The 26,702-nt window shown below is 42.0% G+C and overlaps 1 protein-coding gene across 1 annotated transcript in view; it reads right to left on the bottom strand.

Annotated features, from left to right (window-relative positions):
- Positions 1-19,883: 19,883 nt before the first annotated feature.
- The window catches only part of htr7c (5-hydroxytryptamine (serotonin) receptor 7c), a 54,746-nt gene continuing 47,927 nt past the window's right edge, over positions 19,884-26,702 (bottom strand). Inside the window, exon 2 of the mRNA XM_034091706.1 lies at positions 19,884-20,789. Within this exon, the coding sequence (XP_033947597.1) occupies positions 20,051-20,789 (739 nt within the window). The 3' untranslated portion in view covers positions 19,884-20,050. The remainder of the gene's footprint in view (positions 20,790-26,702) is intronic.

Consider the following 26,702-nt stretch of genomic DNA (forward strand, 5'->3'; position numbering starts at 1 on the left):
TGTAGTGTCTCTACTTTAAAGAGTCCTCTCCTGCTGATGTCCAGGTGTATACCAGTATGTAGTGTCTCTACTTTAAAGAGTCCTCTCCTGCTGATGTTCAGGTGTATATCAGTATGTAGTGTCTCTACTTTAAAGAGTCCTCTCCTGCTGATGTTCAGGTGTATATCAGTATGTAGTGTCTCTACTTTAAAGAGTCCTCTCCTGCTGATGTTCAGGTGTATATCAGTATGTAGTGTCTCTACTTTAAAGAGTCCTCTCCTGCTGATGTTCAGTGATATCAATATGTAGTGTCTCTACTTTAAAGAGTCCTCTCCTGCTGATGTTCAGGTGTATATCAGTATGTAGTGTCTCTACTTTAAAGAGTCCTCTCCTGCTGATGTTCAGGTGTATACCAGTATGTAGTTGTCTCTACTTTAAAGAGTCCTCTCCTGCTGATGTTCAGGTGTATATCAGTATGTAGTGTCTCTACTTTAAAGAGTTCTCTCCTGCTGATGTTCAGGTGTATATCAGTATGTAGTGTCTCTACTTTAAAGAGTCCTCTCCTGCTGATGTTCAGGTGTATATCAGCATGTAGTGTCTCTACTTTAAAGAGTCCTCTCCTGCTGATGTTCAGGTGTATATCAGCATGTAGTGTCTCTACTTTAAAGAGTCCTCTCCTGCTGATGTTCAGGTGTATATCAGTATGTAGTGTCTCTACATGTCTTCATGCTTTAATGTTCAAAAAGCTCTTTATTGTTCTCGTACTGCCTGTGCTGCAGCACCTCTTTTCACCCTCTGTCTGAAACCAGAGCCCAGTCTGCTCTGATTGGTTAGCTGGCCGGCTCTGTTGTGATTGGTCAACCTCTTAGAGATGTCCCTCCCCTTAGCCTATCACGGGCGTACAATGTGTTGGAGCGCTAGCCAATAGGAGCTTGAGTGTTACATGGTGATGTCACTAAGTACAGGATGGTAAGTACATTAAAATAAGTAGTATTTTTTGGAAAGTGAACATTTAAAATGATTGCAGTAGCCAGCTGTAATAAATTGTTATGAATTGTAAGACAACAAATAAAGGGTAAACTGCACATTAAAGTAGATTGGAGAAAGTTATAACAAATAAAGCAGAGAGAACTACAGAATCTGCTTCAAGTGCAAGGAGATCTGTTGGTAGTTCAGATCATTCTCGTGTCCTCTTTGCTGACTTCATTACAGGCCAGATTTAAAACACTAATCATCGAGATAACTGCATTTTTGATTAGCTTGAAAGAGCCAACAATCACATTATAGTGGAGTGGTTTTACATTGTTATCTCCCGCATATAAATCCTGCTTCTGAACGTCCCGCAGCGCGATGAACGGCGAAGCATTTAAAACCTCTAGCAGGCGATTATTGACGAAGAATTTAATCACTATAAATAATGCTCTTGAAAGTACGATTTAGTTTTTGTTATTAAAGAACATTCTATTTTTGGACAACTGTCTCCGAGTCCTGCTTTTGGGTCCTGCGTCCTGTGTCTCGGTTCACAACAGTTTCAAGAAAGCATTCACTAGATTAGATTTGTGAGTTTACTGAAAACAAAAACTGGAAATACTTTTGACATAAACATCTTTCTTATCTAGGAAAGATGTTTAAATAAGTGATCAGGTAACATTGAGACTAACATACCTTTACCTTTGCGATTTAATTAGCTAAACACCAATGAAGATGTCAGGCAGCATTTCATAAGACTCTATAATATATTATGAAAAAGTATTATGGCTTATATTTTAAGCGTTTCCATCAAGTTTGAATGTTAATTTATGGAAAATCTTACAACAAGACGTTTGTATTGGTCTGAAATATGTTTTATTCTATGCTTTACACTCATAAGTCAGATAAGAATAACTTCAGACAGTGCATTTGTTTAAGTGGTTTTACCTCGTGCGTAATGAAAACAAAGAACGATTTAGGAAGTGCAACTTCTTTTTTTATGTACTAAGCATATAAATGAATATGGAGACGGTATCAGAGCATATGGGTGGATTCTACTCATCACACACACACACACACACACACACACACACATTCACACTCAGTATCACAGATGCAGTGAACACTATGGACTCATCTCGCTGAGTAGGAGGGCTCTGAATTTGGGAGTGTGTTGTGAACATGTGTGAAAATACAAGAAGATGAGTCAACACTCAGATACTCTAAAACCATGGCAGTAAAACGCAGTCGGGAATGTAATGAAATGCATTTAATGAAGTATATTACATATTTGAGGTGCTTCTGCTTGAGCATTTTTTATTTATGATACCTTATGTCTCGGCTCCAGGCCAATATTGTACTTGTTATCCATTTATCTGACAGCTTTAGTTACTTTACGGCCCGTCCACACAGCGGCGTGCGTTGACGCTTCACGAACTGCATTGTGGGAAGCGACGCGGCGCTTTGCTGGCGTGGCTCGCTGCAAAAGTTGAGCAATGTTCAACTTTTGAAGCCTCGGCAGAAGCGTCAGCCTATCGAATCATATGCCAGTACAAGCTCTAGCCAATCAAACCGCTGCTTGTGTGTCAGGGGCGGGAGATTCATGTGATTGGTTGTTGGTCGGGTTTCAGACACGCCCCCCGGGAAGCTTCAACGCACGCCGCTGTGTGGACGGGCCGTTATCGATTTATCTGACAGCTTTAGTTACTTTAGAGATTCAAAATATAAATAAATAAACATTGTCGGAATATTATGCGGTACTTGGTTTGGTATTAATGTATATTTTGATGCCAACACTTTTGTACTTGAGTATGATTTAAAATGCACGACTTCAACGGGAAACAGGGATTTTTTTTTAAGTAGTATTCCTAATTTTACTTAAGTAAAAAAATCAAGTAAACAAAGGAGTCCAAAAGAGGCGTTTCAGGGGGTGGGGGACACAGGGATGTTAGCCTTTGTAGACCATTTACATGCACCAAAACCTATAAAACACACTACAGGAAACAGAAAACCCAAAAAGCTTCTTCCACTGCTGGTAAAATCAATAAAACACACACAGGCCGACACGTACTGTGAGTTCACTTTGAAGCGTTCCCTCATGTACAGTTTCCTTTGATGCTGCCAACCTCAAGAAGCATGCGTTTACCTCCCAGCACTATCACACAACCCGAACACAGAGAGCTGTTTGCAGAAAATACAAAACCAGGAAGTATTTCGGCACGGTCTAAACACAGAGTCCTGAGCTGTGATTGGCCGCTCGAGGTGTCCGTGGGAGGATGTTGATATTTCAGGACACAGCACATAAATCGGATTAACATATAATTGACGTGTTTATGGGTTTATTTATAGCCTCCATTTGATTAGAAAGTAAGGCTCAATTCACAGTGCTGCGAACACATGAGCCCACATCAACTTACAAATGTGATCTACATCGCTCTGTGGATGCAAATTAATAAAGGAAGAGAGGGAAGATGTATGCAGGTCCTTTAGTTAAATAAAAGTGATGATACCACGCTGTTAAAATACTCTGAACTAAAGTCCTGCATCAAAAATTGTGCATTTAAATGGTCTGCAAAGGCTAAAATCCCTGTGTTCCCTCTGTCTGTACATCTCTAAGCGGTTGACCAATCACAAGAGAGCTGGCCAGCTAACCAATCAGAGCAGACTGGGCTCTGGTTTCAGACAGAGGATGAAAAGAGGTGCTGATATACACCTGAACATCAGTAGGAGAGGACTCTTTAAAGTAGAGACACTACATACTGATATACACCTGAACATCAGCAGGAGAGGACTCTTTAAAGTAGAGACACTACATACTGATATACACCTGAACATCAGCAGGAGAGGACTCTTTAAAGTAGAGATGCTACATACTGATATACACCTGAACATCAGCAGGAGAGGACTCTTTAAAGTAGAGACACTACATACTGATATGCACCTGAACATCAGCAGGAGAGGACTCTTTAAAGTAGAGACACTACATACTGATATACACCTGAACATCAGCAGGAGAGGACTCTTTAAAGTAGAGACACTACATACTGATATACACCTGAACATCAGCAGGAGAGGACTCTTTAAAGTAGAGACACTACATATTGATATACACCTGAACATCAGCAGGAGAGGACTCTTTAAAGTAGAGACGCTACATACTGATATACACCTGAACATCGGCAGGACAGGACTCTTTAAAGTAGAGACACTACATACTGATATACACCAGAATATCAGCAGGAGAGGACTCTTTAAAGTAGAGACACTACATACTGATATACACCTGAACATCAGCAGGAGAGGACTCTTTAAAGTAGAGACACTACATACTGATATACACCAGAACATCAGCAGGAGAGGACTCTTTAAAGTAGAGACACTACATATTGATATACACCTGAACATCAGCAGGAGAGGACTCTTTAAAGTAGAGACGCTACATACTGATATACACCTGAACATCAGCAGGAGAGGACTCTTTAAAGTAGAGACGCTACATACTGATATACACCTGAACATCGGCAGGACAGGACTTTTTAAAGTAGAGACACTACATACTGATATACACCAGAATATCAGCAGGAGAGGACTCTTTAAAGTAGAGACACTACATACTGATATACACCTGAACATCAGCAGGAGAGGACTCTTTAAAGTAGAGACACTACATACTGATATGCACCTGAACATCAGCAGGAGAGGACTCTTTAAAGTAGAGACACTACATACTGATATGCACCTGAACATCAGCAGGAGAGAACTCTTTAAAGTAGAGACACTACATACTGATATACACCTGAACATCAGCAGGAGAGGACTCTTTAAAGTAGAGACACTACATATTGATATACACCTGAACATCAGCAGGAGAGGACTCTTTAAAGTAGAGACGCTACATACTGATATACACCTGAACATCGGCAGGACAGGACTCTTTAAAGTAGAGACACTACATACTGATATACACCAGAATATCAGCAGGAGAGGACTCTTTAAAGTAGAGACACTACATACTGATATACACCTGAACATCAGCAGGAGAGGACTCTTTAAAGTAGAGACACTACATACTGATATACACCAGAACATCAGCAGGAGAGGACTCTTTAAAGTAGAGACACTACATATTGATATACACCTGAACATCAGCAGGAGAGGACTCTTTAAAGTAGAGACGCTACATACTGATATACACCTGAACATCAGCAGGAGAGGACTCTTTAAAGTAGAGACGCTACATACTGATATACACCTGAACATCGGCAGGACAGGACTTTTTAAAGTAGAGACACTACATACTGATATACACCAGAATATCAGCAGGAGAGGACTCTTTAAAGTAGAGACACTACATACTGATATACACCTGAACATCAGCAGGAGAGGACTCTTTAAAGTAGAGACACTACATACTGATATACACCTGAACATCAGCAGGAGAGGACTCTTTAAAGTAGAGACACTACATGCTGATATACACCTGAACATCAGCAGGAGAGAACTCTTTAAACACTAAATACAAATATGAACCTGGAAATGAGGATAATAGAGAAAATAAATAATACTAAAAATGAATTTGTCGTAAACATTGTGCGATAGGATAAAATGTCTGATCATATAAACAATTGAGTGGCCACGAAAGAAGAAGTAGAAATGTTGTGTGTTCATGTGCCAAAAAAAGGAATTCATATATCTTTTAACCATGAAAATAATGATAAATCATACATGACATATAGTGCTTTTCACACTGCTCCACCATGCTTTACAGGCAAACCAGATGTTAACGACAGAGTAAACAAAAGTCCTGAGACCAGAGGAAGAAGAGGGAGGGGTGACGAGGTGAACGAGCAGCAGTGAAAAGGTCAGTTTTGAGGGTTTTTATTTGTCTTTTGTGTTTGAAAATGTGTATTTCCAGTCTTTTAAGAATCTTTTAGAATCCCTTTTGTGAAAGAAAAGCGTTCTTAACTGCCTAAATATCCCTTTAAGTTACTTTGAAATGGAAAAACTATATTACAAAAGCAAGATCACTGAAGAAAGAAATCAGGAAATGCTTTAATACATTTGAAATATTATTGATAAACATATTTCTTATAATGGCTTATCTTATGTGCAAATATATGAATAAGTGGCCATGAGGGAGAAATGGTGTGTGTTCATATGACAACAATGTACAGTACAGATATATAGAGAGATTTTCACAGTGCTCAAAGACACTTTACTCGCAAACAAGATTTTAACGACAAAGTAAACAAATGGAGGAAGAAGAGCAAAGCGGTGAAAAGGTTGGTTTTGAAGTCTTATTTGTGTTTGAAAATGTGTCAGATTATCGCCTTTATCACTACTTACTCTAACTGCTGCAGGAGGCCTCTCATAACAGCTCTACGGTGTTTACACACGGGGGAGTAAAGGGACACATTGCATGATAGTAACATTGCTTGAGATCTCCCTCTGCATGCTTAATCAAAGCTTCCCCCACTTAAATACTGGGGCGGATTAAAAATAGCCGAGCTGGAGTGTGTGTTCCCCCGTCAGCCTGTCAGAGCCCACGGGCAGCATATGTGAAGAAAGACTCATCTGCTTCCATCCCTCTTTGATGAGAAATGGGCGACTACATCACACGTAAAGCATTTCCCCCTCTCATCCGAGGACTGAGGAGAGAACAGCACTCCTCTCACGTCGCGTCGCCTGTTGACATCGCTGCTGGGAGATCTGCGGAGAGATGCACTGGGAAAACAAAATGTCAACAAGGCCGTGTCTCTGCCCTTTACTTCCCGGAGTTCAGGCATTTTTATGTCCCAAATTATATTCCACGAAGAGCCATTTAAAGGATTTTTTCCCTGGCACCTTGATGTGTTGGCACATGACTTCTTATGTATATATATATTATTATTTTATTTTTATGTTAATGAACATATTCATTTCATTTCTTGTATTTATATAATATTTTTCTCTGAATCGGACATAATTCTTTAATTTTCTAATGTTGACATAATATTTTATTCTTTGATTCTGATGTTGTTGTTATTATTGTTAAAAAAAGTGCTGAATTACACAACTGTTCAGTGGACTTGGAACGATACTCGCAATGAAAAGTATAATTAGAAAAGTCCTTATGCTCTAATTCAGTGGTTCCCAACCTGGGGGGTGCCAAAGATCGCAGGGGGGCGCCAGGCCTCAGATGATTTGAGGCAAAATATCATATTTAGACTTTCTTTTTTTCTTTTTACATATAATTGTAACGCAATACATAATATTTAAATATAAAACCTAGTCATTGTCCATGCCGGTTTCAGTTGGATTATTTGTCACAGTTGCTCCGATCAGATCGGTCTCCTCCATTTAGATTATTTACGACTTTTGAATCCACATAAACACATCGGCAACATCTGGCTTACTTTGAGCATGTGTTTTAAACAGTTTAATCCCTTTGTGAATTGTTTCCACTTGCGCCGTCGTTTAATTTCTTCATACAGCGGGAATCCAAATGAATGAATCCTGAGTCCAATAGCCATCAAAGTCACTCCAATAGTGCTCTTTGATTACGCTTTCATCCTCCTTTAACAAAACACTTCACAGTCATCCAGTTTGTGACAGTAGTTGTAGCATTTTGAGACTTTTAAACTTTAATTACCGGTGGTGCCCCCCCCCACCCCCCCGTGTGTGTGTGTGTGTGTGTGTGTGTGTGTGTGTGTGTGTGTGTGTGTGTGTGTGTGTGTGTGTGTGTGTGTGTGTGTGTGTGTGTGTGTGTGTGTGTGTGTGTGTGTGTGTGTGTGTGTGTGTGTGGTGTGTGTGTGTGTGTGTGTGTGTGTGTGTGTGTGTGTGTGTGTGTGTGTGTGTGTGTGTGTGTGTGTGTGTGTGTGGTGTGTGTGTGTGTGTGTGTGTGTGTGTGTGTGTGGGGGGGCGCAACTTCCAACAGGAGTCATTTGGGGGGGCTCTTGGGAAAAAAGGTTGGGAACCCCTGCTCTAATTGGATCAGTCCCACCAAATTATTTGATAAACAGCAGCATGCAGGAATTGGCTAAATGAAGCGTATAAACTAGAGCTGTCAAACGATTACAATTTTTAATCAGAATAATCAAAGCTTAACAATTAATTAATCATGATTAATCACCATTCGAACTATGTCCAAAATATGCCATTTATTTATGTATATTGTTGGGAATGGAAAGATAAATGAAAGCAGGCGGATATATCCATTTAACATACAGTATCTATGTTTATTATAACATTTTTCTGCGTGTCAAAATGAAAGACAGCCCACACACCTATCAATCATCAAACCGTGGGGTCTTAATTCATTACGTGTTGATTTCTATCAACGGGGGAGTACTTCAGGAAAGTCGACAGAGGGGGGGGGGGGGGGGGCTAGTGGAGTACTTCGTGACCACAGAGGGGGAACGTTGTGGTCAGCTGTTTTAGCGCAGTTCTCCAGTGAAGGGGGGAGTCTCCCTCCGCAGCCGGTTGGCGTAGTTTTGGCACAGTTCCGTTGTACAGACCGACGTTAACAGCAGCCCTGTCTGTGCACACGGAGACCGACTCTGTCGTCCGGTGACCTAGCCGCCTTCTGGAAAAGCTTCACAAGTACGTCGGTACGCAAATGCGCTTTGTGACACAAGTGACGCATTTCAGATTACGCACATAACCTGCGTACCAGTTATGTGCACCCCTGTACTACAGCACAGGTATTCTCCGTCGGGACTTCCTGCAACAACACCACGCCGTTATCAAAGATGTTCTATTGAGAAGACGATCACTACGTGACAAAAGTTTTCAAAACCGTGGCTACTGAAATCAATCTTACTAACTGCTGTCTGTGCAATTTACTCCGCGCGAGTTGGGAGACTTTATTTTGCTTACTTTAACATCATTTTTCATGGTGGGGCTAAGCCATTTCTTGGTGTGGGTGTAGCCTACCCCAGCCATACCCTGGCGCTGCCACTGGTGGCCCGTATGGGGCGGGTCATTCTGCACATGCGTTAAATGCGTTAAATATTTTAACGCAATTAATTCAAAAAATTAATTACCGCCGTTAACGCGATAATTTTGACAGCACTAGTATAAACCCAAACAAGCGATGACATTTGGGGAAATTATGTAATCTTAAAAAGATTAAAGAAAGCTTTGAAATGTGTTAACAGAAAGACATTTCATCCCTGATTTAACAGATAGGGACATTTCTGTGCTTAGTTTCTATCTCATTGTTGTCATAGGAAGTTTGTTTTGTTAGATGTGAACCATCTGATCATTTCAACAAGAAAACAAATATATGCAGATGAAATGATATCATTTTATTTGGGAATACCTTGCCCATACATACTGATATACACCTGAACAATTGCTTATTAGGGCCACTTTAAATTAAAAAAGCCTGTCTGCTGTGCTTAAATACAACCTCTTAGAGCTAGCGTGGCATTAGATTTAGTCTTAGGTGTTTGTCTCTGCACAAACACAGCCTGAAAAATCTATATTGAGTTGTTGGATACATTAACACTCCTACACATGACTGCTAGAAGTGTTAATTATTAGGTATGAGTATATCTGAACACACCACACACGTCAGACTCTACCTCGTCCTTGTGTCTCCACGGGACAATTTCAGTTATCAAAAACAAGCTGTCATCCAGACTCTGAATAAAAGATTTAGCTGCAAGCAGACGGGAAATGAAGGAGTCCTTCCAGCGGCATGAAGGCCTCGGTGGTAATATAGGGAAAAGGATGCATTTTTATAGGCTTCGAGCGGACCTTAAAGGTAGCGTCTCTATATCCCTTGACCTATCCGTCTAGGACAGGGGTGTCAAACTCAATTTCATCGCGGGCCACATTAGCATTATGGTTGCACTCAAAGGGCCGGTTGTAACTCTATAAATAATAACTAACTACGTCTGAAAGCAGAAGTCTAGGGCAAATAATTGCAAGTCTCTTCAGTGCGCATGTCACAAAACGAGATGCATTGTGGGACATGTAGTTTATGGGCAACCTGCTTCTGTAAAATGGCATGTAACCGTATAATAAACGTATTATAATCTTTGCAAGCTCTTGCGGGGCCACATAAAATGAAGTCGCGGGCCGGATTTGGCCCCCGGGCCTTGAGTTTGACACCCCTGGTCTAGGAGGTGAGGATTATGAATTGTGTAGGGGCTAGAAAGCGAGGAGCCTTGTGTGAATTGTCTCCTATGAAAATGAGAAATGAAGGATCTTTTGATAGAAACTCGAGAAACATGTGCGCTCGTTCATATAATCTGAGGTTACCAATATATGACGTTTAAACCAAGTGTTTCTTTATTTACAAAGTGATGAAATGCTTTGCCGCTTCCCCAGCTTGTTTCTGAAAAGACAAAGCGTTCACACACAGAGCAATCACAGAGCAGTTGTACACAGATTGATCTTACACCATATATAAAATAGCAGTTAATTACAAAATTATGCAAGACAGCGGTACATCTGTTCGGAGCAAATCTCAAAAGCGAGGTAGAAAAAGCACGCACTGCTTCGAATGGTGACATTTGACGACAAAAGTTCATGAATGATTCAAGAACGTTTGTATTCTTAAAGTGAAACTGCAGAGTTCATCAGCTTTAGTTGAGCTGCGTAAAACCAATAAGGTCAGCAGCCAAATGTTGAGTAAAAAATAAAGGCAAAATAACGACAGTGAAAAATGTCCACAGTATCCAACACGTTCATTTGGATGTGTGCGATAAACACTGTAATCTGCTATAATAATCTCTTATGGTTTATTTTTACAGTGGCATGTGTACGGCGTCCGACAGGTGCAAATGCAAAGGTCCAAATATTTCCAATAGGAGCAACGCGCTGCAGTTTCAAAAACGATGCAAATATCAAAGCACAAATGTGGCGAAACACAGATGAATAAAACATCTTCACCGACTCACACAAATTGCACAATTACGGCCCGTCTACACTACAGCGTCGAAAGCTCCAATCTGCTCCAATCTGCCCATTCACTTTCAATGGGGTGACGTCACGTAGCCGCGCTTTTTCGCCGAACTGAATTGTGGGTAGCAGAGCGAGGCGTCTCAGGCGTCCCAGGCGACCAGAAGTTGAACATTGTTCAACTTCTGGTCGCCTGGACGCCGGAGTAGCCAGCGCCAGCCAATCAAATCCCGTTTCCCAAAATCTGACAGCTGAAGCTGTAGCCAATCAAACCGCGTCTAAGCTGGGAGAGATATCCCGCCGTTCATTTCTATATTTCAAAAAAAGTCGGAGGAGAGACTAACTATCGCCGTAGCGAATCACCCGGTTTTGTATGACCAGACCCTCTTCACCTACCGGGACACAAACCGGAGGAACCAGGCATGGAGGGAGGGGGCAGAGACAGTGGGGGAAACTGGTAGGTTTTCGCCTGTTTGGGGATTTTATATATTTATTGCTCGCATAAAATCCCCGGGGGTTTTTGCTTTGTATGTCGGGGGCGGGAGATTCATGTGATTGGTTGTTGGTCGTGTTGCTTGAATAAAATCCCCAAGCTCCAGACACGCCCAGCTCCAAGCTATTTTTGGAGCTGTAGTGTGGACGCTCCGTTACTAAGAGGCTGCAAGAAACTCAAAACACAACGGAAACGGGGGGGGGACAATAAAAAGTGACGCACACAGCTTGTTGACGTTCGGGGATTATAAAGTTAAGGACTCTTTAAAGTAGAGACACTACATACTGATATACACCTGAACATCAGCAGGAGAGGACTCTTTAAAGTAGAGACACTACATATTGATATACACCTGAACATCAGCAGGAGAGGACTCTTTAAAGTAGAGACGCTACATACTGATATACACCTGAACATCGCAGGATAGGACTCTTTAAAGTAGAGACACTACATACTTGATATACACCAGAATATCAGCAGGAGAGGACTCTTTAAAGTAGAGACACTACATACTGATATACACCTGAACATCAGCAGGAGAGGACTCTTTAAAGTAGAGACACTACATACTGATATACACCAGAACATCAGCAGGAGAGGACTCTTTAAAGTAGAGAGAACTACATATTGATATACACCTGAACATCAGCAGGAGAGGACTCTTTAAAGTAGAGACGCTACATACTGATATACACCTGAACATCAGCAGGAGAGGACTCTTTAAAGTAGAGACGCTACATACTGATATACACCTGAACATCGGCAGGACAGGACTTTTAAAGTAGAGACACTACATACTGATATACACCAGAATATCAGCAGGAGAGGACTCTTTAAAGTAGAGACACTACATACTGATATACACCATGAACATCAGCAGGAGAGGACTCTTTAAAGTAGAGACACTACATACTGATATACACCTGAACATCAGCAGGAGAGGACTCTTTAAAGTAGAGACACTACATACTGATATACACCTGAACATCAGCAGGAGAGGACTCTTTAAGTAGAGACACTACATGCTGATATACACCTGAACATCAGCAGGAGAGAACTCTTTAAACACTAAATACAAATATGAACCTGGAAATGAGGATAATAGAGAAAATAAATAATACTAAAAATGAATTTGTCGTAAACATTGTGCGATAGGATAAAATGTCTGATCATATAAACAATTGAGTGGCCACGAAAGAAGAAGTAGAAATGTTGTGTGTTCATGTGCCAAAAAAAGGAATTCATATATATTTTAACCATGAAAATAATGATAAATCATACATGACATATAGTGCTTTTCACACTGCTCCACCATGCTTTACAGGCAAACCAGATGTTAACGACAGAGTAAACAAAAGTCCTGAGACCAGAGGAAGAAGAGGGAGGGGTGACGAGGTGAACGAGCAGCAGTGAAAAGGTCAGTTTTGAGGGTTTTTATTTGTCTTTTGTGTTTGAAAATGTGTATTTCCAGTCTTTTAAGAATCTTTTAGAATCCCTTTTGTGAAAGAAAAGCGTTCTTAACTGCCTAAATATCCCTTTAAGTTACTTTGAAATGGAAAAACTATATTACAAAAGCAAGATCACTGAAGAAAGAAATCAGGAAATGCTTTAATACATTTGAAATATTATTGATAAACATATTTCTTATAATGGCTTATCTTATGTGCAAATATATGAATAAGTGGCCATGAGGGAGAAATGGTGTGTGTTCATATGACAACAATGTACAGTACAGATATATAGAGAGATTTTCACAGTGCTCAAAGACACTTTACTCGCAAACAAGATTTTAACGACAAAGTAAACAATGGAGGAAGAAGAGCAAAGCGGTGAAAAGGTTGGTTTTGAAGTCTTATTTGTGTTTGAAAATGTGTCAGATTATCGCCTTTATCACTACTTACTCTAACTGCTGCAGGAGGCCTCTCATAACAGCTCTACGGTGTTTACACACGGGGGAGTAAAGGGACACATTGCATGATAGTAACATTGCTTGAGATCTCCCTCTGCATGCTTAATCAAAGCTTCCCCCACTTAAATACTGGGGCGGATTAAAAATAGCCGAGCTGGAGTGTGTGTTCCCCCGTCAGCCTGTCAGAGCCCACGGGCAGCATATGTGAAGAAAGACTCATCTGCTTCCATCCCTCTTTGATGAGAAATGGGCGACTACATCACACGTAAAGCATTTCCCCCTCTCATCCGAGGACTGAGGAGAGAACAGCACTCCTCTCACGTCGCGTCGCCTGTTGACATCGCTGCTGGGAGATCTGCGGAGAGATGCACTGGGAAAACAAAATGTCAACAAGGCCGTGTCTCTGCCCTTTACTTCCCGGAGTTCAGGCATTTTTATGTCCCAAATTATATTCCACGAAGAGCCATTTAAAAGGATTTTTTCCCTGGCACCTTGATGTGTTGGCACATGACTTCTTATGTATATATATATTATTATTTTATTTTTATGTTAATGAACATATTCATTTCATTTCTTGTATTTATATAATATTTTTCTCTGAATCGGACATAATTCTTTAATTTTCTAATGTTGACATAATATTTTATTCTTTGATTCTGATGTTGTTGTTATTATTGTTAAAAAAAGTGCTGAATTACACAACTGTTCAGTGGACTTGGAACGATACTCGCAATGAAAAGTATAATTAGAAAAGTCCTTATGCTCTAATTCAGTGGTTCCCAACCTGGGGGGTGCCAAAGATCGCAGGGGGGGCGCCAGGCCTCAGATGATTTGAGGCAAAATATCATATTTAGACTTTCTTTTTTTCTTTTTACATATAATTGTAACGCAATACATAATATTTAAATATAAAACCTAGTCATTGTCCATGCCGGTTTCAGTTGGATTATTTGTCACAGTTGCTCCGATCAGATCGGTCTCCTCCATTTAGATTATTTACGACTTTTGAATCCACATAAACACATCGGCAACATCTGGCTTACTTTGAGCATGTGTTTTAAACAGTTTAATCCCTTTGTGAATTGTTTCCACTTGCGCCGTCGTTTAATTTCTTCATACAGCGGGAATCCAAATGAATGAATCCTGAGTCCAATAACCATCAAAGTCACTCCAATAGTGCTCTTTGATTACGCTTTCATCCTCCTTTAACAAAACACTTCACAGTCATCCAGTTTGTGACAGTAGTTGTAGCATTTTGAGACTTTTAAACTTTAATTACCGGTGGTGCCCCCCCCCACCCCCCCGTGTGTGTGTGTTGTGTGTGTGTGTGTGTGTGTGTGTGTGTGTGTGTGTGTGTGTGTGTGTGTGTGTGTGTGTGTGTGTGTGTGTGTGTGTGTGTGTGTGTGTGTGTGTGTGTGTGTGTGTGTGTGTGTGTGTGTGTGTGTGTGTGTGTGTGTGTGTGTGTGTGTGTGTGTGTGTGTGTGTGTGTGTGTGTGTGTGTGTGTGTGTGTGTGTGGTGTGTGTGTGTGTGTGTGTGTGTGTGTGTGTGGGGGGGCGCAACTTCCAACAGGAGTCATTTGGGGGGGCTCTTGGGAAAAAAGGTTGGGAACCCCTGCTCTAATTGGATCAGTCCCACCAAATTATTTGATAAACAGCAGCATGCAGGAATTGGCTAAATGAAGCGTATAAACTAGAGCTGTCAAACGATTACAATTTTTAATCAGAATAATCAAAGCTTAACAATTAATTAATCATGATTAATCACCATTCGAACTATGTCCAAAATATGCCATTTATTTATGTATATTGTTGGGAATGGAAAGATAAATGAAAGCAGGCGGATATATCCATTTAACATACAGTATCTATGTTTATTATAACATTTTTCTGCGTGTCAAAATGAAAGACAGCCCACACACCTATCAATCATCAAACCGTGGGGTCTGAATTCATTACGTGTTGATTTCTATCAACGGGGGAGTACTTCAGGAAAGTCGACAGAGGGGGGGGGGGGGGGGCTAGTGGAGTACTTCGTGACCACAGAGTGTGAACGTTGTGATCAGCTGTTTTAGCGCAGTTCTCCAGTGAAGGGGGGAGTCTCCCTCCGCAGCCGGTTGGCGTAGTTTTGGCACAGTTCCGTTGTACAGACCGACGTTAACAGCAGCCCTGTCTGTGCACACGGAGACCGACTCTGTCGTCCGGTGACCTAGCCGCCTTCTGGAAAAGCTTCACAAGTACGTCGGTACGCAAATGCGCTTTGTGACACAAGTGACGCATTTCAGATTACGCACATAACCTGCGTACCAGTTATGTGCACCCCTGTACTACAGCACAGGTATTCTCCGTCGGGACTTCCTGCAACAACACCACGCCGTTATCAAAGATGTTCTATTGAGAAGACGATCACTACGTGACAAAAGTTTTCAAAACCGTGGCTACTGAAATCAATCTTACTAACTGCTGTCTGTGCAATTTACTCCGCGCGAGTTGGGAGACTTTATTTTGCTTACTTTAACATCATTTTTCATGGTGGGGCTAAGCCATTTCTTGGTGTGGGTGTAGCCTACCCCAGCCATACCCTGGCGCTGCCACTGGTGGCCCGTATGGGGTCGGGTCATTCTGCACATGCGTTAAATGCGTTAAATATTTTAACGCAATTAATTCAAAAAATTAATTACCGCCGTTAACGCGATAATTTTGACAGCACTAGTATAAACCCAAACAAGCGATGACATTTGGGGAAATTATGTAATCTTAAAAAGATTAAAGAAAGCTTTGAAATGTGTTAACAGAAAGACATTTCATCCCTGATTTAACAGATAGGGACATTCTGTGCTTAGAATTTCCTATCTCATTGTTGTCATAGGAAGTTTGTTTTGTTAGATGTGAACCATCTGATCATTTCAACAAGAAAACAAATATATGCAGATGAAATGATATCATTTTATTTGGGAATACCTTGCCCATACATACTGATATACACCTGAACAATTGCTTATTAGGGCCACTTTAAATTAAAAAAGCCTGTCTGCTGTGCTTAAATACAACCTCTTAGAGCTAGCGTGGCATTAGATTTAGTCTTAGGTGTTTGTCTCTGCACAAACACAGCCTGAAAAATCTATATTGAGTTGTTGGATACATTAACACTCCTACACATGACTGCTAGAAGTGTTAATTATTAGGTATGAGTATATCTGAACACACCACACACGTCAGACTCTACCTCGTCCTTGTGTCTCCACGGGACAATTTCAGTTATCAAAAACAAGCTGTCATCCAGACTCTGAATAAAAGATTTAGCTGCAAGCAGACGGGAAATGAAGGAGTCCTTCCAGCGGCATGAAGGCCTCGGTGGTAATATAGGGAAAAGGATGCATTTTTATAGGCTTCGAGCGGACCTTAAAGGTAGCGTCTCTATATCCCTTGACCTATCCGTCTAGGACAGGGGTGTCAAACTCAATTTCATCGCGGGCCACATTAGCATTATGGTTGCACTCAAAGGGCCGGTTGTAACTCTATAAATAATAACTAACTACGTCTGAAAGCAGAAGTCTAGGGCAAATAATTGCAAGTCTCTTCAGTGCGCATGTCACAAAACGAGATGCATTGTGGGACATGTAGTTTATGGGCAACCTGCTTCTGTAAAATGGCATGTAACCGTATAATAAACGTATTATAATCTTTGCAAGCTCTTGCGGGGCCACATAAAATGAAGTCGCGGGCCGGATTTGGCCCCCGGGCCTTGAGTTTGACACCCCTGGTCTAGGAGGTGAGGATTATGAATTGTGTAGGGGCTAGAAAGCGAGGAGCCTTGTGTGAATTGTCTCCTATGAAAATGAGAAATGAAGGATCTTTTGATAGAAACTCGAGAAACATGTGCGCTCGTTCATATAATCTGAGGTTACCAATATATGACGTTTAAACCAAGTGTTTCTTTATTTACAAAGTGATGAAATGCTTTGCCGCTTCCCCAGCTTGTTTCTGAAAAGACAAAGCGTTCACACACAGAGCAATCACAGAGCAGTTGTACACAGATTGATCTTACACCATATATAAAATAGCAGTTAATTACAAAATTATGCAAGACAGCGGTACATCTGTTCGGAGCAAATCTCAAAAGCGAGGTAGAAAAAGCACGCACTGCTTCGAATGGTGACATTTGACGACAAAAGTTCATGAATGATTCAAGAACGTTTGTATTCTTAAAGTGAAACTGCAGAGTTCATCAGCTTTAGTTGAGCTGCGTAAAACCAATAAGGTCAGCAGCCAAATGTTGAGTAAAAAATAAAAGGCAAAATAACGACAGTGAAAAATGTCCACAGTATCCAACACGTTCATTTGGATGTGTGCGATAAACACTGTAATCTGCTATAATAATCTCTTATGGTTTATTTTTACAGTGGCATGTGTACGGCGTCCGACAGGTGCAAATGCAAAGGTCCAAATATTTCCAATAGGAGCAACGCGCTGCAGTTTCAAAAACGATGCAAATATCAAAGCACAAATGTGGCGAAACACAGATGAATAAAACATCTTCACCGACTCACACAAATTGCACAATTACGGCCCGTCTACACTACAGCGTCGAAAGCTCCAATCTGCTCCAATCTGCCCATTCACTTTCAATGGGGTGACGTCACGTAGCCGCGCTTTTTCGCCGAACTGAATTGTGGGTAGCAGAGCGAGGCGTCTCAGGCGTCCCAGGCGACCAGAAGTTGAACATTGTTCAACTTCTGGTCGCCTGGACGCCGGAGTAGCCAGCGCCAGCCAATCAAATCCCGTTTCCCAAAATCTGACAGCTGAAGCTGTAGCCAATCAAACCGCGTCTAAGCTGGGAGAGATATCCCGCCGTTCATTTCTATATTTCAAAAAAAGTCGGAGGAGAGACTAACTATCGCCGTAGCGAATCACCCGGTTTTGTATGACCAGACCCTCTTCACCTACCGGGACACAAACCGGAGGAACCAGGCATGGAGGGAGGGGGCAGAGACAGTGGGGGAAACTGGTAGGTTTTCGCCTGTTTGGGGATTTTATATATTTATTGCTCGCATAAAATCCCCGGGGGTTTTTGCTTTGTATGTCGGGGGCGGGAGATTCATGTGATTGGTTGTTGGTCGTGTTGCTTGAATAAAATCCCCAAGCTCCAGACACGCCCAGCTCCAAGCTATTTTTGGAGCTGTAGTGTGGACGCTCCGTTACTAAGAGGCTGCAAGAAACTCAAAACACAACGGAAACGGGGGGGGACAATAAAAAGTGACGCACACAGCTTGTTGACGTTCGGGGATTATAAAGTTAGCCAAACTGCATAGCCGGGGGAAGTAGGGGTGCTCGAGGTGCTGCAGCACCCCCTGTTGGTGAATGGGGTACATTTGAAAAACTGATTTTTCTTTATAAATATGGACATTTTGAGCACAAATTGAAATGTCCCTGTCAATGTGGTTTGTCATTATTGATAGGGCTTTTTTGCCGGTAACTATTATGTTCATGTTACTGTTGAAATCTCTCCCCACTTTTGGCCGCACCCCCTAAGTAAAATGCCAACCTGTCTCTGGAAACGTACCTAAAATGTAACGCCTTTCTTTAACAATGTGATCACAAAACTCCCTCCAATATTATAGCGGATCTGCTGTAAGCTTACGTATATAGCTAACCCAGTCATTTCAAATATACTGACAAAACACTTACAAATATGAAACAGACTATCTCTGCCAACAGAGACAGTTTGTCCAACTTTATATTCCTGAACGCTCCGGTCCCAGCTGTGTGCGTCACTTTTTAGCGTCACTGTTTCCGTTGTGTTTTGAGCTTCTTGCTGCACTTTTAGTAAACGCTGCTCATGTTTCCTCAAGTTGCGAAATGTTATCTAAACGCTGCTCATGTTTTCATGTGTTTTCACGCATTTGTGTTCTTGTATTTGCTTCGTTTTTTAAACTCCTGTGCGTTTCTCTTAATGGAAATGTTTTGGGCCGTTGACGCGCGCTTGCACTTGTCGGCATGAAATATGTTTCATGCAGACACTAAACAAACGACGTTCAGTTTATTTTCATAGGAACAAATACTGGGGTTTAATGAATGGAAAATGTTCCCCTTCATTCTGCATTTAACACCATGTTGTCCAACCACCTCCTCTCGCTTGGCATCACCACATGTTTTGTGAAACAATCAAAGTGCTCCTGTTAAATTTAGTGAGAGGACCAAATGGAAAAGTATAACTGGACTGGAGTCAAAGTGATATAAATGTAAATGTAATCATAGCACAAAGCACAAAAGAGCTCAAAGACTTTACTCTGTCTGAAATGAATCTGTGTGTCTCTAATGGGTGTTTTGTTGAAGAAACTGTGTCACATAAACAAATGTTTTCCCTTATCAGACATCAACTTCCCTAATGTACACAGATCTGTTTGCTTCTGTTGCCTTGATTAATTGTGTTTACATGTCATTTCCTTTGTCACTTCATTACCCTTCCATTAATCCAGGATTGGTGGCATATGAACAAAAGCGCATGAATAGCCCATCAAGTGCGCTCCATGATTTTCTTTCCAAAAATAGAAAGACTGGGACACACACACACACACACACACACACACACACACACACACACACACACACACACACACACACACACACACACACACACACACACAGAGGGATGTGATTTGCAGAGAGACCAGAAAGCCACAAACAGAAACTCCTCTTGTGTCAGTCTTATCTTCACGCTGTGATCAACATCCCCCTTTAAGCACCAGGTGTACAATCACAAGGCCTCCAAACCACCCTTCTTTTTTTTTTGACAGTCAAACCTCAGTTTTTTAAACCTTGAGAGCCTCGTGGACGCCCACAGCGGACAGTCTGCGGTTGATGTTTCGATAGCGACAGCGGAGAAGGTCACGGTAAGTGGAGCGCAGGTCTCTGTTGAAGAAGGCGTAGATAAAAGGGTTCATTAGGGAGTTTGCGTATCCCAACCAGAGCAGCGTTCGCTCCAACCAAATTGGAACGCAGCTACACTCAACGCCACAAATAAACGGCCTGGCGGTGGAAAGGACGAAGAACGGCAGCCAGCAAACGCCGAAAACCCCGACGATTACCCCCAACGTGGTCGCTGCTTTCTGCTCTCGCTTAAAGATGGAGATGTTTCTTCGCTCGCGGTTCAAAAGGCGGGAAATGGCGGCACATTCCTCCGCCACGCCTCCAGGCTTCATTCCGTGCATCCTCAACGCCTCGTTAGCCACCGTGCTGAGACGCTCGCGGCGAGAAATGTCAGTGAAGCGATGTTTGGCGCCACTTTTACGCGCCGCCTTGAAGATCTTGTAGTACATGACCAGCATGACCAGCATGGGGATGTAGAAAGCGACGGCTGTGGAGTAGATGGTGTAGCCGAAGTCTTGGCTGATGAGGCACACGCCGGCTGTGTGCACGTTTTTGGCCCAGCCGCAGAAAGGTGGCAGCGTGATGGAGGCCGACGCTAGCCACACGCCCAGGATCATCTTCGCCATCAGCTGACCGTTCTGCCGCGCCGGGTAGGTGAGAGGCCGCGTGATGCCCAGATATCTGAGGGGAGAGGAGACAGAAGAACATCAGTAAGAACCTTAATATGCTATTCCTTGCACTCTTAATGTCAATAATATCCTGCTTTTAAATTGTGCTAGCTGGAATTTGGCCCTTCACCATCTAGTCTTCAGATATATATCTTCCACTGTCATTATGTATATATTTTACTTTAAAGGGGACCTATCATGCAAAATGCACTTTTGTACGTCTTTTATACATGAATGTGTCCCCGGTGTTCCAGGGAACCCACCAAGTGTCAGGAAACACAATCCTCTCTCTTTTCCTCCATACCCAAATCTCTCGAAATGGGGCTGCAACGGATCTGATCAAAACTGATCCAGATTTGAAATATCTCTGACGTCAGAAACAAGGATCTCCGCCTATATGGGCAACTCTCCACTAGGGATGCTCCGATCGCCAATTTCGGGGCCGATCGCCGATCCGATCGAGTGGGCGGGGCCTAAATGGAAGATTTAAACAAAACTTTAAATCTTCCATTTAAAGTTATGCTTAAACTCAGTTAATGGGGCTCATTCACTGGAGCTTCCACAAACAACAATCAACTTAATTATTACATTCAAATTATGTACATTATTCAAGTTTACATTCACTTTGGAGAATAACACGGGAGAAATTAGCGGAAGCGCTCTCTATTCCTCTCTCCCTCTCTCTCTCCCCCCTCTCTCCCTCTCCTGACAGCCTGTCAGTATCTCATGCAGCTCATGAGATACCAGTTTCACCCACTGTCTCTGCCACCTCCCTCCATGCCTGGTTCCTCCGGTTTGTATCCCGTTAATAGTTCTGGTCGAAAAGAACCGGGTGATTTGCTACCGTAATTTCTCGTTTGGAATATGAGGAAATGGTTCTCCCTGTGTGTGTGTTTCGCTGCGCTTACCGGTCCGGCGGGCGGAGCTGCAGGGCTTCTGCTTCACGTTGCATACCACTATTTTACTGTCTTTTTCGGACACCTTAAAATTAAGCCAGACCGGTGAAGCCATGTTGGCGAGCTTGTTTTGCCGCACACAGAGAAAAGTGTCATGTATTTTACGTCATGCGATCGGCTCTCGCGATCGGCTCTCGCGATCGGCATGTTTAGAGAGCACCGATCGATCGGTAGAGAGTGAGTATCGGCCGATCTCGATCAGAGCATCCCTACTCTCCACCTATCAGGGGAATGTGGGGTTGGGCCACGGCCGGCCATTGCCGCTCAAAAGCGCTGGAGACGCTGTAGTACATATGCCAGGCCTGTAAGTGGCGCTGTAGTCTGCCACAAAAACAGCGAAGAAGACTTCCCGCGCATGGTTGCCATGGTTGCCCTTCTGTTTATTCTCCGCTGTGTCTCTTTTTCTCCCTCCCCGAGGCAAGCGTTTGCTCCCGCTGCTGTAATTCAATTCAATCCCTCCCTCGCTGTATTTCTCTCCGGTTAGTCCACCAGCAGATGACAAACACCCACCTCTCAGCCTCTTCCAAGGAACGAGGGGACCATGCGGCAGAGTTTCAGTTAGGTCAACATGTCCGTTAAAGTTTAAATCTTCCGGACAAAATTAGAAAAGTGCCGGTCAAAGGTCTTCTTTGTTATTTATTGAGCTTTAAAACAAATGAATAACGACTCTATATAATCATATAAGAATAAAACACGGAGGACGGAGATCTCTTTTCCTCCCCCTCTTCTGAGAGCCCAGCAGCTGATCAGAGCACGCTCCCCTCTCCTGCAGGGGGGCGTGGTCAGCTGCAGCTCATTTGCATTAAAGCTACATCACAGAATCAGCCCTTGCAAAAACAGGGCTGGAATAGAGCAAATAGAGCGAAATGAGACATGGCTAAAATGCAGGATCTGTTTGGTATTTTGAAAAAACTTCACAGACATGTTTTATATAGGTATGGCCCTACAATATATATTTCGAATATAGCATGATAGGTCCACTTTAAATTTCTGTTTTTATTTTCTATTTTGAGATGTTTATGTCTGTTTATTTCGTACTCCATTCTATTTTCACATTGTATGCAATGCCTTGTTTTAACATGCTGCTGAAAACATGTCCCCCTATATATTATCTTAAAACAATAATTAAGCAGTATTTTACGTCACTCTAAAGCATTTTATTTGATATTCTATTTTTGGCTCATCTCAATATTTCTTCTTTTTTGCGTAAAGTTAACTTCTCCTGCATTAATTGAACATTACTCTTGCAAAATTGTATTTATACTCTTTAAACTCCTGGTGATTGACTAGATGACATTTTAAAAAGTTGGCTTATACATGTTTTCTAAAATGTTGTGTTAAAAAAAATTGTATTTAAAACGTTATTAGTGGATTTGGGGAATATTTAGAGTAAAAAAATTGACAAAGTTTGTCAAAGAAAAGGCTCACTATGTATTTTGGATATGTTCTTGCTCGTGCTCAGAATCTAAAAAATGACCTGTGATAGAACAAACTATATTTTCCTGCGTTGTCTCGCCCCACCTTGTCCAGTACGGTAGTTTTATCACAGTAAAACCAAGAATGTATTTTGAGTTTCTTCATGAAAAGCACTAAGACCCCCGGCGGATACACAACAATCTGCTGCCTGTCTTCTTTGGGTTGAAACCTGGGGTTATCCTGAGTTCTGGATTAAGTCGTGGACTTCGGGTCGTGGCTGAACCTGTCTCTGCGGTCCTGCCTTGGGTCTCGCCCTTTATATATACAGTCTATGGTCTCGCCATACTACTTCCCTGATGGCTTCCACAGAATTGCTGACATCCTCGTGGATTCATCCTCTTATTACAGACACATGCATTTCCTAACATTCGGTCTATATGCTGTGAAATGTATTATCTCTGATTTACACACGGCATCTATTGCACGTCTGTCCGTCCTGGGAGAGGGATCCCTCCTCTGTTGCTCTCCCTGAGGTTTCTCCCATGTTCCCTTTAAACTGTGGGTTTTCTCTGGAAGTGTTTCCTTGTACGATGTGAGGGTCTAAGGACAGAGGGTCTAAGGACAGAGGGTCTAAGGACAGAGGGTCTAAGGATAGAGGGTCTAAGGACAGAGGGTCTAAGGATAGAGGGTGTCGTTTTTCTCATACTGATATTCTGAACAATCTGTGCTGTTGTATTTGCTGTAAAGTGTCTCTACTGTAGGCTATTTTTATTTTATGTACAGCGCTTTGGCTCCACCAAAAATCGTTTATAAATGTGCTATATAAATAAAACTTGATTTGATTTGAAACTGCAGAGAAGTGACATAAAATACATGGCTGTCAATTCAAAGACGGACACTTCAATGAGAGGTCATAAGCTCTGCCGCTGCCTGCAGAGTCATTAGCTGCTTTCCTTCAGCTCTGGGAAAGCTTAGCAGATGGAGAGCGAGCTATCAGTCAAACAGACGGCTCAGTGGTTTCAAATAGCTGCTGGAGGTGTCAGGGAAATAAAGATAAAGCGAGGTGTGAAAGCTTTAATTTGTACAAAACCGTAGAAGTTGCTACAATTCTCACAGAATGACAAATCTGTGTGGACATCTCATCGTGTTTTGGCCGTATTCCCACAGCCTTCATGAGCATCAAATGTGTCATTGATGAAAGCTGTAGATCTGAACCCCCCCCCCCCAACCCCCCTTTCGGCTGTTTTTCTAGTTTCCGTCTCTATTGTTCATCTCAAGATAAAAAGCTTTAGGGAGCACTGGCCAATTCGTCATCCATCAGCGATGTGATGCTATCAGCGCCGATCCAATTCACCTCAGTCAGCCCAGGTGGCATTCTTCACTTTATAGACGACTTTAAGATGTTCAAGTTAATACAAGTGTCTGGAAGTTTACATATTTTACTTCCTGAAGCACCGTTTTGTGCTCGTTACAAATGCCATGGGGCTGTGTGGAATCTGTGCTTCATATTTTTGTACATTCAGATAACAGGACAGGGGTAATTACACGACTTTGTTTTTTAGTTTTGGTGATGGCAACATGAGTCGGAAATCCAGTCCAAAACATTGGTGGTACCCGGTACAAAACAGCAAGTGATTTGCAACCCACATAGTACTTATCCAAATGTTTTGTTTGCCAGAAAAATAAGGCACTTTAGGACAGTATTTCTTCCACACACTCTTATTGTTAACAACTGACAACACATAGTAGTAATGTAGATCGGATCCATTTGCAAAGGACAACAAGGCTACAGCTACACTGCAAAAAGCATGATTATATTCCCAACATAACACCACAATCCCTACTCTACTCTACTCACTCACACACACACACACACACACACACACACACACACACACACACACACACACACACTCAAACATATGTGATACAGATCTGATGGTTTTTAATCAGCTTAAAAAAGATGCACGAATCAAGATTAATTCATTTTTTGTAGTTCCTATCAGGACCACTTGTATAAATCGACTACATGCCACTCATCCCACGATTCTGTCAACATTGCAATGATAAAACACGGATAAAACCGTAATTTATTTTAAGACAGGGATCATATTTTGTAACTCTTGGCAAGCAGAGAGGACGAGTTTCATATACCAGTGGTTCCCAATATGGGGTATTAGCGCCTCATACGGGGCACCAGATGTGGATGTACCCAGATTTGTCTTTTTAAAATTCGATTTGAACATGTTTAACTATAATCCTTATCAGGTGCGGGCTAATGTTGCCCGGGCAACAGCCCGTTTGCCCTTTCTAGCTGACCTGCCCCTCTGGAGAGAGCTAGAGTTATTTTTTTTCTTTTGTGGCCAAATCAACATGATAAGCCCACAATTAGTATTGTAGCGTCTCGCTGCGGGAAACACACCTTGTCAGCGCTGTCATCTGCCCCCAGTCACGTGACTTTGTTTACAATCTGACAGCTGGAAGCAAAGGAAAGCCCTCTGAGTCCGGCCTCATATGGCTAGGGTGATCACACCAAATGCCTGCCTGGCTTTGGTGGCCAATCCCCGGGTCAAGCTGTCCCCGGAAATGTCCCTGTTTTTAAATAGGCCTATGCTTATATTGATTTTGTGTGTTCTCATGGCAGTTAGAGGGGACAAACCAGGGGACTTTACTTCCTCTTGACACCGTCGGTTATTTACATTATTTATTGTGCTTCTGTCTTTCTGTGTCTTTTCATCTGCTCCGTAAACTCCCTCAACGGGCCGCTCGCTCTCTTTTCTTGATCGCCTTCACTGTCCCGCTTTATTGTAGGATTTCTGCCATGTCTCTACCCCTTTAGTTTGACCATCTCTGATATTAAGTTATGGAATACTAAATAAATAGGTAATTAGATACCGTTCCCGCGCTCATATAGAATGATAAGAATAAGAATAATGCGTATTGAACTGGTCTCATGAATTAGTGAGTTTATTTAAGGTAATTAGTTAGAAGCCCCATGTTGTCAGTATAACAGCAGTTACAATGGTCAAACTACATTAAAACAGAATTGTCCCCATTTTTTCTTTAATCGTTGCTAACATTAGATATTTTAAAGAGATATGGACCACAAAACAAAAAATGTGCCTGAATAACGAATTTAGCAGTTGGACATAAAAGTAAACTGAGTGTCACTTTTCGGGGGGGGGGGGGTGGCCCTTTTTCCAGTTTAGAGCAATAGCCCCTCCAAATGTCTGTGCACGTCCCTGCTCCTTATAACACTTGATTGATTGATTTACAAAGATTTTTTTTTAGAAATATATAGTTTATTTGCTGAGTCTCAAATAGTCGGTTTCTTAGTTGGCCCTACCTCAATAACGCTCTCAATCCCTTTCGTCAGGTTGTATTTGTTACGGTGGATGAAGCAAGCGGGACTCAAATGCAGATAACGCTGAAAATGCCTTTATTTCAAGGATAAAGAAAAAATACTAGGACAAAACAGAACTCTCCCCGGTGAACTCAGTCACAAACAAAAAACGAACCAACACTGAACACAGGACGAGACAAGACTAAATACA

This window comes from Pseudochaenichthys georgianus, chromosome 9 (assembly GCF_902827115.2).
Source record: "Pseudochaenichthys georgianus chromosome 9, fPseGeo1.2, whole genome shotgun sequence".
NCBI classification, from domain to species: Eukaryota; Metazoa; Chordata; class Actinopteri; order Perciformes; family Channichthyidae; genus Pseudochaenichthys; species Pseudochaenichthys georgianus.